The 15960-nt window shown below is 30.1% G+C and overlaps 2 protein-coding genes across 4 annotated transcripts; both read right to left on the bottom strand.

Annotated features, from left to right (window-relative positions):
* Positions 1-2724: 2724 nt before the first annotated feature.
* Positions 2725-7769, bottom strand: LOC105675650 (optineurin-like). 3 transcript variants are annotated; one of them, XM_012372932.2, is made up of 7 exons: positions 7465-7766; positions 6876-7216; positions 6517-6807; positions 6102-6443; positions 5195-6007; positions 4890-5093; positions 2725-3863 (listed from the first exon to the last, which is right to left on the bottom strand). In XM_012372932.2, the coding sequence occupies exons 2-7, from the start codon at positions 7122-7124 to the stop codon at positions 3759-3761; spliced, it is 2004 nt and encodes a 667-aa protein (XP_012228355.1). In that variant the 5' UTR covers positions 7125-7216; positions 7465-7766; the 3' UTR covers positions 2725-3758. The 3 variants fall into 3 exon arrangements, with proteins under 3 accessions (XP_012228355.1, XP_012228356.1, XP_012228357.1); XM_012372933.2 differs by having other exon boundaries at positions 7337-7477; XM_012372934.2 differs by lacking the exon at positions 2725-3863 and adding an exon at positions 4427-4804 and having other exon boundaries at positions 7465-7769.
* A 1592-nt stretch (positions 7770-9361) lies between these two features.
* GC (gamma-glutamyl carboxylase) lies at positions 9362-15717 on the bottom strand. The gene is made up of 11 exons (XM_012372936.2): positions 15452-15717; positions 14120-14371; positions 13046-13367; positions 12783-12965; positions 12462-12625; positions 12126-12353; positions 11830-12056; positions 11421-11621; positions 11040-11278; positions 10551-10865; positions 9362-10158 (listed from the first exon to the last, which is right to left on the bottom strand). Exons 2-11 carry the CDS (start codon positions 14352-14354, stop codon positions 9999-10001), a joined length of 2274 nt encoding a protein of 757 aa, XP_012228359.1. The 5' UTR covers positions 14355-14371; positions 15452-15717; the 3' UTR covers positions 9362-9998.
* Between the last annotated feature and the right edge of the window lie 243 nt (positions 15718-15960).

Here is a 15960-nt window from a genome sequence, read left to right as displayed (position 1 = left end):
TTATGCAAATTTTGTCGCTTTTACCAGTTAAATATTTATAAGAATTATTTTGAATGCGCTATAATAATGTTGGGGGATTGTGGCTCTATTTGCAAAAAATTATATTGGTTTTTATGGACAATTGTATTTTAATATTAAAAATTACGATTATTTGATAAAAGTTGACATAAGAGGAAAGATAATATCTTAATTAATAAGGTATAAAATAAATACAGCGTAATAACGTAAGTTTTATAGAGTCGGGCCATTTTCTTGAGACATTTAATGATATTAATTTGATAATGTCCTTGACCTATAAGAAACTTGCGCGATACTTTTATGCTTTATTTAAGTGAAAGTTGATTTTTGTCCACCATTGTCATTTTATTCTTGTGAAATACATATTATAAGCAGGATAAACAAGAAGCTAGTCGATAAATCTAAGAACCACATTGCGGCGAAGTTAATATTATGCAATTTTTATGAAGTTGTAATATTCTCGTTATATTTACATGCTTATTATAAGCGATGACGTGTCCGAGTAAGACGTTTTTATTTAAATTGAAATTTCGGTCGAGGTAGAGCCCGTATAGGGTGAATCACATAGATTTTGTAACAGATAGAGTCAATATGTGAAACTGTCAGGATTACATAAGGAAATTGACTTTGGCATATATTATACAATGAGAATTGTACATAATGTGCATGGCAAACATTTCGGGAATACCTTGATTTGATACTTATTACATTAAGTTTTTCAAATGGTCTCAAAATGTGTTTTGCACTTGAAAATGATTAAAAATTTATTTCGTATAGTAGATGAAATAAACTATTCGCATATTAAATATTTAAACATTCCAACATAAATATGTAGTAAATTCATATTAATAAGAAATTTACTATCAAACATATTCTTCATAGTTCTTCTATCAACAGAGCACAGAATAGAATTTATTTTAATAAATAATAATTTTATTAAAAATCAGATTCTTCAAATTTTCGTTTATCTCTCAAAAGCAAAATTATATATGAAACAAATTTTCTGTAATATAAAATGCTATATAATGAGACACGAAACCTTTACTTTGCTCTTGATTCTAAAGTTTAAAGTGAGGGAAATCCTATATTTATAAAAAAAATCTTATTATCTTTTATTCTATTTTTCTATAAGCAAACTTATACGAAGACAAGTTTTATGTTTTTAAAGTATATCCTGATCAACCGGTCTTATAAGGAAAAAGTCTTGCGCGTATCTTACAGTTTTTTGGTTTTATCGATCTCTTTAAAATTGCACCATTAAATGCTGCCCTTGCCTGTCGCTCGTCACGCTCGTCACGTTAATTAACGAACGCATACTGCACCTTTCCATCACTAAGGAAATGTAAATCAAAAGATATCATGAATGAAACATGAGTGCACTCGTGACGATCTATCCATTAGACCATCAGTCCATTAAGTCGTGGTGATTCCCCGGACCGGGTATTAATTAGCATCTGATTTAAGACCATATTTTTTTCTATCGTGCAAAAATCTTTCTCAAATGTCACAATATGAGCTAACGAAAATTTGCGTAAAAGTAAATTGTCAAAATTTTGGAATAGAAAACATTAAGTAAAACATTTTGAATTTAATTCTTTATTCTCTTTTGCGAAGAATTTATTTTTAATTCTTTTGTTAGATAGTAATTGGATAGTAATTGGAGAAATTATATGATAGTTTTTCACTTCTTAAAAAAGAGAGCTCAAAGATTATGTAAAAAAAATTGGAAAATTTAATTTTACAAGTTAAAATTTTAATAATCAAGTATAAAAATTCTAGCTTTATGATAGACACGTATTTCTAAGCTTTTAAAGAGAAATATATAACTATAGATGCGTGCATACGTTTACGTATGACTAGTTCTCTTACAGAAATGGGAAAATATAAGTTATAGTCTTAAATTGATGATAATAATATTTCCCAGAATAATAATTTCTGTTCTGTATAAGAATAATTGACAAAATTTATTTCGTAGAACTGATTTTCTGTTCTTAATTCATCTTTTGTTTTCCCACGATTATCCCTACGATTACAAACTAAGTACAGGTTTTCGCTACCCGCATTCTACCTTCCTTCGAGAATTATCCCCGTGCTAACGGGGGTATTCCCGCGAGTGCATCGAACGGGTACCCGCTGACTGGTTGTAAAACCGAATTTTTGAGGACGGGCGACCGGCCTGCCTTGAACAGGCTCGTCGTCGAGCGTATTCCTCTGCAATCGCCAATTTGCAGAGGTACGGCGCGCGCACCTGGTGACGTAGTGCAAAAAGACATATGTCTTCACTGGCGGGGCAGAATCGTTGACCGCAGCTTCCCAAGGTCAAGCATTATTTTTTCCCCTCTCTTCAAAAGACCTCAAGCGGACGATACAGTGACCCTGGTCCGAGACACATCACTCGATCTCGCCTTTGTTATCGCTCGGGTGCGAAAATGCATTCCTCAGTCGCGCTACGCGGTTTTGAGGTAGAAATAAATGAGGAGAATATATCTTTTTTAAATACGTTTGCGTTATAAGTTCAGCATAAACGTGTGTACGTGTCTGGTATACATATATTTACATTAACAACGTCTACTATTAGCATAGTTATTTCTAGTATAAAGAGAGTTACGTGGCGATAGTTATTTCTAGTATAAAGGGAGTTACGTGGCGGTAGATAGATATACTCTATGAATACTTTTTTGTAGAGTGATTTATATTCATTGTAGCTTAATTCTTTTAAAAGTTTATTTATTTTTACATGAGGTAACTAACGGTTACGTACAGGTACTGTGTGATGCATTCACATTATGATGTAAAATTTGAATGTTCCTGAATGCATAACTACTTTTTGCTAAAAATAATTTTGAACTTTATTTTAGTAGTCTTTCTATCGTGTCAAGAATGTAGTCACTAAAATGAATTAAAACACAGCAAATAAAAGTAAAATGGGAAAATATCCTGTTACTTAATTTTCAAAGGAAACTACAAATTAGACAAAAAAAAAAGAAAACGAAAACGAAATGGAAAATGGCTTCATGGATTTTGATGAAATTTGCAGGGAAGGTAGTTTAGGGTGACAGAAGAGAAATGACCATGACGATTCGGCTCAGGTGCCATGATTCCCGAGTAATGGCGCCCGAAACTGGATTCCTATCCATGGCAATGCATATGTATATCCGAAATTGGATTCCTATCCATGGCAATGCATATATATATCCAAAATTGGATTTGTATCCATGGCAATGCATATATAATAATAATATTATTATTATTATATTATTAATATAAGATTATTGCCAAATAAGCCAAATTGCCATGGTCATTTTTCGTTTCACCCTAAACTACCTTCCCTACAAATTTCATCAAAATCCATGAAGCCTTTTCCTTTTTTTCTGGTCTAATTTGTGGTCTCCTTTACACAAAACCTTATTACATACTACAAATTAACACTTCTATGCCAAATATATTGTGTTTTCACACATTGGCATGATATAGTCTTGCTATACTTAAAATGTGTCACGCATGTCAATAATTCTCCTAATTAATATTCAGTGCATTACACATGCACTTTAATTTGTATCACAAGTGAATTGAACATAAAAGTTTGTCATAAAGAAATAAAATATACACGCTTATATGCTGCATGAATACAAAATACCACAGAAGTATTGATATGACTTGATGCTTCGTTATGAAGATGCGTCCTGTAAATACCCTAATATGTTAAAACTAAAAAAATCGGATTAATATTTTTTTGATTATTAAAATTCTAGGCATCTTTCAATATGCGTTATCAGAGCCGATAGATTTTGAAATCTCAATTCACATTTTGGACACGCAGACGCAAGCATTGTCGAATCATCCTTCTGCAATTAAGTTGAAATGTATTAGTCTAGGTTTATACATACTGACACAATTGTTCTCAGTGTTTAGTTACAATTGTAACATAACTAATAATATGAGTCGATCCTAAAATTAGGGCTATGACAAATGTTAGATAATTCTTTTGATAGATTTCGTTAATATAGTTTGCATAGAACAGTGTTTTTTGTATCTAATGAATAATTGCATACAGAAAGAAAGATTAAAGAACTATATGTTGAAATTAGAGTTTCAATATACATATATGCAATATATGCAATATTTAATATATATATATTGAAACTCTAATTTCAATAGCGCAATAGCTTCCAGTCATATTTGAAAAAATCACTGATATTAAACTTAACACTGCATTTATATTTGTTTACTTCTTAACATAAAAAAAAATCTTTATTCTTTATCACAGTTCGAAAGATAGACTCAAATATTGTTTTAAAAACTAAAATACTGTTTATGTAAGCGTATTTTTGAATATTAAGATTATAAAAAAAAAATTACTGAAATATAAGATATATCCATTAAGATAGAAATCATATTTATACTCCAATTGTTTTGAGTAATGTATATTATAGGATACATATGTATCCTGGATAATAACTGAATTAAATAATGTATTTGCACTTCGTTTCTAAAGAGAAAGATATCGAAAAAAAAGAAAAAAAACTCATAGTCGGCAATTCCAACAATATACCGAGAGCGCTATATGTAATTTTAAAAATTGTAATATAACGCTGTGAGAAAAACAAAATTTAGGTTAAATATTATAAAAGCCAATTTTTAAATAAACTTGAAAATCTGAGAAATTTCATTGTTTCATCGTAAATATTCAATTATTTCGTAGTAATTTACGAAATAGTTGATAATTCGGCTTCTTTTGTGTAGTACTTTTCTCGATTCTCGCATGCCGATTACATTTGTCACCGCCCTAATAATAATAAAAAAAAGAAGATCAAATTTTTATGATGAGATAAAATTATTTTGCATAGCGCTGCAAATCAGAAATTACTTACTCGAGGTTCAGATGGAACATTGGAACTAGTATGTTTATAAATATCAGCAGATTCTTGCAATTGCTTATTATATTCTACTTGCTTTTGTAATTCCACATCTAATTTACTTTTCTCTTCCAAGAGTGCCTCTTTAAGTTTTTTCTCATGTTGAAAGTCTTCTTCGTAAAGTGTTAATTGTGATCTTAATAAATTAATCTCTTCCGTCTATGAGAAAAGATCGTATTGTAGTAACATTTAAAGCATCATAATATTTTAATTATAAAATGTCATATAAATCGAATTAATTTAAAGTAAGATCCGCTTACGCTTTGTGCAAGATGTTCCAGCACTTCTTTAAATTCTTCATTCTTTTCTTCAAGTTCTTGTTTCAAAAAATTTGTCTCGTTCAGTAACTTCTCGAACTGATGTTGCAATGTTTTCTTCTCGTTCTGCAAAGATTTTTCACAATCTTCATATAGTTGACTTTGTTGGTCAAGTGACATTTTCTCTTCATTCAGACTTATCTTTTCTTGCGCCAAAAGTTTCCTCTCGTCGTACAACGAGTCTCGCTCTACATCTAAGCTCTTTTTCTGCTTTTCCAGTGATTTTTTTTCTTCTTCCAAATGGTTCTTTTCTTGGTCAAAAGTTCTTTTCTTTTCTTCGAACAATTGCCTGTCCTGCTTGATGCGTTCCATTTCCCCCGATTTTTGCAAACTCTCACGAGTGGTATTATCCTTTAAAACATTTAGTTTCGCATTTTCATCGATCGTAATTTCCAGTTCGTATAGAATGGAATTATAATCAGAAAGTATCTTCTGAAACTGATTCTGCGATTTAACTAGAATCTGTCTGTCAGTGATAATTTTCACTTGCTCGTCAGCTAAATGTTTGCAAAAATGACATAATTTTTCTCTATATTGATGCAATTGCATTTTTGAAGGATCATCATCAAGTACCATAAGAATGTCAGTAATCTCCTTTAAATTTTTTTCAATTACAGGAAAGCGTTCTATTTGTCCTACGAAACATGCAGTTAATTCATGATAAATATCATTATATTGCTTCATACTTTGTATGAATTTCTGACGATTTGAATCGGATGATGATTCTGATAAATCATACGAAATAGAAGAAAGAGTCTGCAAAAAAATAAATGCAAAATAATTCAGTGTTATTCCTCGAATTTACCTGCAATAATGTTTGAAAAAAACATATAATTCTCTAAAAACATACACATTGCAGCCTTTGTTGAAGTAAAGCAATCGATTCTTTCAAGCAAGCAATTTCTTGTTGTTTTACAGAACACTCTGAGCATTCTTGATGTTCTACAATCTGCTCAGAAGTTTCACAGCTATTACAATTTAATGATTTCATTGCTGATTCTAACTCTTTTTCTACTTTTAATTGATCTGGACTCTTATATAAGCCTTTTTCAGTAAATTTTTCGGATGTTGTATATTGTTTGCACGCTTCAATATCCATTTTTGATATCATAACTTTGCTGAGCATACTCTGCTGAAATTCTATTTGATCAGGAATGCTAATGCTGGTAGATTCAGAAATTGCACTAATTGGCTGAAAAAGTTTATAATATTAAATCTCTGTCACAATACTAAACATATAACATATAACATACTTTTGTTCATACCTCAAATCCCATGTTTTCTATCTGTTGCCACTGCAGAAGTTTAGTTTGCAGGTCAGTATTTTCCTGTTTTAACTGACTGATCAATTTTCTTGTCTCTGCAAATTTTTGTTTGTGGTTCTGATGAACCTTCATGACTTCTTCTTGCCAGATTGCCAATGTTTGAAATTGTTGCTTCATAGATACATTATTTTGCTTCAAAGTTTCCTTCAATTTCACATTTTCTTGCAATAGTTCAGTAAGTCTTTGCTGCATCTCGTCTATGCTCAGTGATGATATCATTGTTTTATAATCCTACAAAGAAATATTTCTTACTTTTTATTGTAAAATAAACAAAAGTGGAATAAAATTGCAATACTTACAACAGCCATGCTTTTCTGCTGAATATCAACATATGAGGCTAATAATGAAGCTTGAACATTTTCCATTGAATCTTTGCCCAACACTACAAACGATAAACTAGCTCCATCATTGCTACTGTTCATTGTTGCCATTGAGCTTATATTTAGAGCTGTAGTAACTGGCTCGTTTAATTTAAACAATAATTCATTCTTCATCGCAGGGATTTCTTCTATATCATCCTGTGTTTTTTTATCCTGTGTTTGATCCATATTGATTATTATTGTATTGGTTTGGTTGTTCAATTCAAATGGTTGGTCAATCTCTCCACCATACAGAAATATAAAAACTAATAAGCTGTAAACTGTAAAATTAATTATTGCATTAATATATTAGGCACAGACATAAGTATGTTTATTATCATTTTTTATTTTAGTAACAGAAGATTATTGAAAACAATATAAAAACAAGAAAATATTATAACCTTTACACTCATTGTCAGTGAAAGTTCCACACTTTTCAATATCTATTTTTAGAAGATAAAATGATTTGACAATCGTCTAATACAATTCATAAGTTTTACTCGTAATCATACATGGATAAAAATCATACCAAAATTTGTGACAGTCAATCTCTAAAATTCTTCTAAATTAACATAATATCGAGGTTAGACGATAAGTATTTCTAATGCTCGTATCTAATGCTCGTATCTCCGCATCCAATACGCTATGTCAATCTCCACATTCATTTCGATGAGTTGCATTTGTTGCATTGCATGTATTTTGTTATTGCGTCGGATACTTAGATATTTTTCGAATAATTTTTAAACTAAATGATATCAGTAACGCGAAATGTTACGAAATTCACTATAGGCCGGAGCACAGACTTTTACATAAAGCATAATGGCCGGAGCACAGACTTTTGCATAAAGCATAACGCATAAGCATAAGGAAATTGATTGGTCCATTTCCTTATGCATTTGCTTATGCTTATATATAGGGCGGTATTCATAGTCCGTTCTTATATTCAAGATCGTCTTAAGAACGAACTTATATTCGCTCTCTTCGTCAGACACAATCTATGTGTGACGAAGAGAGCGAATATAAGTCCGTGCTTAAGACGATTTTAAATATAAGAACGGACTATGAATACCGCCCATAGACCAATCAATTTCCTTATGCTTATGCGTTATGCTTTATGTAATGGCCGGAGCACAGACTTTTGCATAAAGCATAACGCATAAGCATAAGGAAATTGATTGGTCCATTTCCTTATGCATTTGCTTATGCTTATATATAGACCAATCAATTTCCTTATGCTTATGCGTTATGCTTTATGTAAAAGCTTGTGCTCTCGGCTTAAAAGCTTGTGCTCTCGGCTTTATGCTTTATGCAAAAGTCTGTGCTCCCGCCTTATATCGTTAATTATAACCGTAATTCCACGGACAAAATACACGAAAAAATAAAAGAAAAGTTGGTATTACACTACGTTAAGGCCGGAGCACAGACTTTTACATAAAGCATAACGCATAAGGAAATTGATTGGTCTATATATAAGCATAAGCAAATGCATAAGGAAACGGACCAATCAATTTCCTTATGCTTATGCGTTATGCTTTATGCAAAAGTCTGTGCTCCCGCCTATATGTTTAACAATGACAAATGGACACGAGCATCGAAAATGCTCTGAACTCTGGACCATAACTAGCAACAATACGTGATTGTCATACCACATTAAAATTTTTCACTCTGTTCGAGCTGTAATAACAAATAACTAGAGATTCTAAAAGCACAGTCTGATCAATGTTTTCCCATTTTTTATTGGTTGAATTCTTCGTTGAAGCAAAATGGCAGAGCGAATCAAGAATGCCGTAGCTTCGCTACAATTATAGTCAGCGCGCGATTTAAAATGGAGACAACAAGTAACAATATTTTTTATCAAAAGTAATTAAAAATTTATTTTTTACAATAGTAGTATGCCAATCTAATATAAAATTACGTTATTTGAAAATGCATCACTATTGTTTTGCTATTGTTTTTCACATATTATTCACATTTTATTTGCAAAAAATAAATCTATAAATAGAAAATATTACTTTAAAAAATATATTTATTTCAAAACTAATTTCTCTTTTTTACATAATTTAAGTTTTCTTTTTACTTTGCATATATGAGAATTGGTGTCTAATTTTTTCTGCCAATGTTTTGAATTTATTATTACGCTTTTTTATTAAGCATTATTTATATAAAATTTAATTATATAAAACTTTTACTAATTATTTTTTTTTAATATAAACTTTATAATCGTTACGTTTACATTGCGCTATTCATTGTTATATATTAATATCAATTTACTTTAGAACGAATTGTGTTCAGACTCTTATTTTCTAAGATCTGTAGTTTTACGATTTTTACGAATTAGCGAATTGCATAATGCAATATAATTAATATATAAATATATTTTATTATTTTAAATATATAAAAAATAAAATAAAGTTAAAAGACATAAATGTTTTTAATGATATTAAAATTTATTGACACTTATTAAATAGAAAATACATTATATTTTATACATACAAAATAAGTATGTAAATTTATTTTCAAGCGACTAATTTCACTAATTTTAATCACATATTGGAATTGAGTGGACGTCAGTTGAAAAGTTTTCCCATTAGGAATAATAAGTTATAATAGATTATCACAATAACAGTACGCTATTTTTACCACGCTTTTATAATATATAAAAATAAAAAAGAATAATTTGTGTGCTATATATATATATTCATTTCTTTATAACGATATATATGAATATTTGTGCATATTTGTTTTTCATATATACATAAATAGATGTATTAATTTATATAAATTATTTTTGTAGAGTAAAGATAATTAGATATTAAAATTGAGATATAAAGGAACAAAAAAGATGGTTAGATTATATCAATTAATTTAGAAAGATTTAAAAAAATATATTTTCATAATCTGATGAAAAAAAATATTTATAAACTGTGTAAAACTTATACTTTGCTATGCATTCACGATAGATTTTTTATTCGAGAATAGAACTACATAAAACTAACGTGTATTGAGAAAATATATAAAAATTCAACTTTTGATTAAGATTTTTTTACTAATTGCAAATGCTTATTATTTGTTAATACGCACTCGTCGTACCATAGGAACGTCATATACTAAGTTGAAAAAGGCATTTGTTATATGGACAAATGATCTTGACAACGCAGCAATTTTATAATTAATTTCTTTTACCAGTGCCGATGTATTTTCTGTTACCACATGAGGTTTCTTTCTGAAAAATGGATATATATGAAAACTAAGTACTATTTTTATAAAATAAAATAATTTATCTTCAAATTTATAAGTCAATAACAAACTTGGAACTTTTATTTAATTAATTTATTGTTTCAAAAAATTTAACATTATAAAAATTTAAATTAAAATTTTCTGATTTTATATGTTAGCAAATGTAAAATTTCCAAAAACATTGATTCGAGGAATGAAGATTCTTTATCTTAATAATTAAATATCATGTGTGAACACAAATATACTATATTACAAAAATTTTAGTTAGAATTTTAGTTAGTTTGTATTCAAATTTGCACACAACAATATTTAATTACAAAAAGATTTATATAATAATCATATTTATAATTAATCAAATAAAATAAAGATAGTACTCACTTTCCTCTATCCAAATGCTGTTTTGTTTGATTGGTGTAGGTGTACATGTAGGTTGCTGGATAAGAACTTGTAGTCTTTACTCGGTGAAACATTCCTGTTTTAACAGAAATCGACCTTTTTTTCGACACAGTAATCGCATCCGACGATTTTTCCTCATTGTAAGTTACTTCCCCTTCTAGCACAGTCAAAGAGACGTTCGCGAAATCGTTGGATATGTAATTTTCTAAATACATCCTCGGAAAATCGGCCACGAATAAAACATCCGTGTAATTCGACCAAGTGTAAACATGCTGCTGAATTTCATCCATTTTGTACCTGGTACACGTCAATGATAAAATCATAATTTTTTTTAGGCTCTTCTGATTAATTTCAAAATGTCTCTTGATTTTTATTAATTATTTTTTTATCACAATTAATTGTTGATATCTTTGGCAACATGTTTGATTGCTAATGTGTAATAATTGGTAAGTTAATTATAAATAGACATACCGATACGAATTATATTGTGTGAGTAATGGCATCAGGAATGAAATAGGTTTAAAGGGATGCCAATCGACTGTCAACATATCGACGTTTGGGTCAAATACCCTCTGTTGAAATCTACCATTTAGCGAACACCATACGTCCATATAAATGCTTAAATTTGTGGATAGTTTCATCCATTTTTCTTTCTCTTTGAAATAATTATCGGTGTTCAATGCTTCCTCTCTTCGACGCATCAGATTATCCTAAAGTTACATATAAACAAACTCAATATTTTATATTTAATAGGATAAGCAGCAGCATTACATATAACTTAAATAATTAAAAAAAAAATAAAAGATATTTGTTAAGAATTTCAGACAACATTTGTTTGCAATAATTAAGGACCTTTAAACATTGTGAATATTGCACTGCCATGTCCCCGTGTCTCACCCATCGGTCACTTTGCACCCATGCTTCAGGATCTAAATATCGAATCTCATTGTTCGCGTTATCATGTACTTTAATCACTATGAGTATAGTGTCCCAAGCGTGGACCATCATGTCCCAAGAGTAACCGTAAAGTCCAGGTACCCAATTGTTGTAACCCTGAATATAAAATATTTTATTTTTATTGTAAATATCATATTTTGTATATTTTAACTAACTGCCTAAATAAATTTAGAAAAGATTTACAGTTAAAATTACAATTTTGCGAAATTAATCTTATTTTTAGGAATAAAATAATTTTAAATAAAAATGTTTAAGTAATGGAATAATGATGATGTAATAATATTAATGCTTATAAGTTTGATACCTTTGATATAAAATGTGAGTACGGCAGGAAAAACTGCAGTGCAACATGGCATAACAACAAGGACACCACAAATTTTTGTTTTTTTGTAACTTTTTGTGATTGTTGAGTTTTCCAATTATTTTCGCAAATACTTGTTGCTTCTTTTTCATTGGATTTTTCATCGGACTTAATCGAATCTTTAGATGATTGTGCATTGTAATCTTCCTTATTGACTTCTTTTTCAGATTCTGATTTAACAAAATACTTTTTCTTTATTTTTACTTTTTTTTAAAGAAATATTTTAATTGTGACTTTACCTTTATACGCCGTTTTATCACGTAAAATTTTATTTAAAGGTGATACTAAGCATTCAGACTTTACACACTCTTTTATTTGATTGTCAGTCTCTTTCACGCTATTTGCATCGGTTAAATTTACATTAGTTACAGAAATTTTTTGTCTCCAATTACAAAGTCTTAATTTACGTGGCCAGTCCGCACGGCAGAAAAGCGGCATTGTCGCCAAGCATACATATGGAAACATTCCTGGAAAAATCTTTTTTGAAATTTTCCCTTTCGATAATCTATATAAATAATAATGCGAGAAATTGTCATGCCTTATTCATATTGGCAATTGTTTTGAATGTTAATTACCTATACTAAATAATCTCGAATTCATGAAGTGAAAAGCTGCACAAAACACCATGGCTGGTATTCGAGTTTTTTCAAGTAACATCAAAAATCCCACGGATAGATCAAAGATAAAGCCGAACCAATGGATGATCAAAAAGTCCGTCTGTTCGATAGTCAAAAATATTCTAAAACAAATATTTTTTTTATAGCAAAATGTATTTGTTGGTAAAAATAATTCTGATCTTCTTTCTACACGATGCACTTTTTGTTCGCTATTACACGCGACTTACTTATTTCTAAATATTTTTTGTCTCCGTTTTGAATAACAGGAATGCTACTTACTTGAACGGATGAAACACCCAGTGTCTAGATAGATTCGTCATAGAATAGCCTTCCAGCCATTCTCTGCCCGATTTTTTCAAGCCGGCCAAAAAGTAAAGCGCAAAAAATTGAAATTTCAGGATAAAGTAATTCCAATACGGCACGGAATTGCCGCTTTGTTTTCCGTCATTTGCATCCAATGCACTGCAAAACGTCAGTAAATCAGTATTTAATTGCGACTAATATTTTGTTAAAAGAATTGTGGGAGCCAAGATTCGACTTACAAATACTTGTTTGCTTCCGTTCCCCAGAATAAAGTCGCCACGATACCATAAAGATAGGTATGATTATTCCAATAACTTTTGTCTAGTAGAAAGATATACCAATAAGGCAGCACAAAGCAAGCGCATGCGATTTTAAAGTGAAAACCGAGCGCGATTCCGAAGGCACCCATCCACATTACCGCGTATATAACTACCATCCACGGTAACGATAGTGATTTCATCCCGTGGATTAATGGGAAATGACAGTCCCAGGGATCCCCCCATTTTATATCGATGTCTGCCAATCCTCTCTCCTCGACGACATCTATCACCATGCATAATCCTGGAAAGAAAGATTTTATTAAACTTTATTAAACTTTTATTGTGCAAAAATTTTGCAGAAAAGAAGAAGATTCGGATTTTGTAGTAAAATGACTAAAAGCACTAGGAAAGAAACATTTTTGTTTTTATGTAATTTAATATGGATTTATTTTCCATGATGTTTAATAAAGTATAATCACTATAAAAAAATTGTTAAGACAAAAATGTCTATAAGTATGATTCATTTTTTCAACGGACAATATAGAATCATGGTCATACTTCTATTAGTTTAAGCCTTTAATCCCCATGATTGCTTTAATAGGTCTTAAATCGTATCTAGTTTTTACGATTCAAATTCTTCATTCCATTTATAAAGTGTCATGAGTAAGATTAAGTTGTGTGACACCAGCGGTGGTGAGTTAATGCGCTGATTTGTGGAATGTTCTCTCGAAAATCAGATTTAATAATAATACATGATAATCGCACTTTATACTGAATTATTTATTAATTATTTCTTTCTCAATTCTTTTCTACTCCATTTTAGATTTGATAGAATCTTAGATACTGGTATGAAAAATATTCAACAATTATAACAAACATTGAATCTCAATAAACAATTCTTAAAACATAGTAAAAGTTAGTGAAACAGAATGTGAAATATTTCAAAAGTTTGTCATGGTTTTTAGTTGGTGACTATTGTTTAATTTAACTTACAGTTTAAAAAATTATATATATTTGATATAATATTATTATTATCAATATTTGTAGATTTACCAAATAGAGCTCTAACCACTCCGAGACTCGCTGGATCACTCGGACGATAGAGAAATTGAGTGAATTTCTCAAAACTCGACACATCGCTCACTTTAAAGTCAAATAGTCTCTTGAAGTTATTATTAAACGATTGTTTCAATGACGAACATTTAGGTACAAAGTTTGTCGAATTTTCTATGTGTGATCCATCGTTTGGCGATGTAGACGCGTTTTCCGTTTCGTCTGTTTTCCTCATACCACCGCTTCCAGTTTCTGCAAGCCAACAGCAGATTTTTAATCAAGTTTATCTTCAATTAACTTTTTTTGAATTTCATCAAAGTTGTTGAAACAAGAAAGGAGACTATTTAGAAGCTATATTATAATAAAAAATATGAGATTGTAATGGCAAACACGATAGATTCAAATATTTCATTCCACTTTCTGCATTTGTCAAATATATATTTATGAGATAGATAAATTTTAAAATTAATTATGAGGATAAATTAAAAAATATGTAAATAACTGCTTTATTCAAAAGGTTGTTTGTTAATTGAGACGATAAATACAGTTTGCTACTTTGATAACTTCACATTTTATCTTAAACAGCATACGTAGAATATTATAGTTCTTTAATTTAGCAGACGATAGCATGCAAGATTTGATTCTTTGGGGAGCGAGGTACAATCAAGTAGTAAATTTTTCCAGGTACTTATTTCTCTTAATCTGTAGCAGGAAGTTAGTCGTAATGTATGGTGATTGAACGAGTTGTGGACAATGAGCAAATCGCACTTTTGTCGATGCGCCTTTACAAAATATTAAATTTATTTATCGTGAGACTTTGATCGAGTGTATATAAATATGCAAAGGTCGCGACAGACATAACATAAAAAATGTAACTTGTTATAGATAAAAATGTTGCGTACGCGAGATTATTTACGAATATTAAGAAAGACAAAAAAATTTACCAAATATAAAAGTTCAAACAAGAATAAAATGCGTATTGAATTTTACATAAATCGGACACTTGTATCGCTTTGTGTTTACAATTGATTCAAAAAATTACACGATGTTAATAAATTAATGCATTAATTAATATCAAAAATATATTTTTAATACATATCTTGAAAGCTATAATACAGTTATACTTCTTCAAAGCTGCGCATGCAAAATGTAAAAATCATTGAAACACGTTGCAGTCTGGCTTTCATACAATGAACATACTTTTTACGAACGAAATATACTACAAAATATACATTCATCATACACATTTATCGTGCATTTGTGAAAAAAATTATGTAATTTTAAAAAGACACGGATTTTTAACGGTTAAAGAATATCAAGTGCAAATCATACCTAAGTTGTTTTCTTTACGAACGGAAATGACACTGTAGCAAACCGTAGAAGTTAAAAGACACGATCTTCGTTTTCGCTTCTGGACGTACGAAAGGCTGGTTAGCTTTTGTCTGGAGTCTGGAACAGCTTGTGAAGGAAGAGGAGCACTTCGCGCCGGCTGTTCCGGAGGTTCAGAGTAGGAATACCGTCGCCAAGCAACGTGGTGGATTATTGACCCGCGCCCGCGCAATAATTATACTTCACGGTACTTCTTCATCCTGCATGCACTAGGATTTTGTCAACAGACATCGATCTTTCGTTAAAAGCGAAATCTTCGCGATCAGAAAACAGATGAATGTCAAGCAATTACAATATATTGAAAATAGATTGCGATAAAAATAGATACCCTGTATGTTAAATGGGTTGCAAAATTGACCTCAGATATATTTAAAGATATTGAAAAATTTAAGATTTTTATTACATTAAAAAATTCAATTTTTTATTTTAATATGAAAGTTAGAATTTAAATT

This window comes from Linepithema humile, chromosome 1 (genome assembly GCF_040581485.1).
Source record: "Linepithema humile isolate Giens D197 chromosome 1, Lhum_UNIL_v1.0, whole genome shotgun sequence".
In the NCBI taxonomy this organism is placed as follows: domain Eukaryota; kingdom Metazoa; phylum Arthropoda; class Insecta; order Hymenoptera; family Formicidae; genus Linepithema; species Linepithema humile.
The sequence above is the reverse complement of the archived record's forward strand: the minus strand, read 5'-3'. Positions and strand labels throughout refer to the sequence as shown.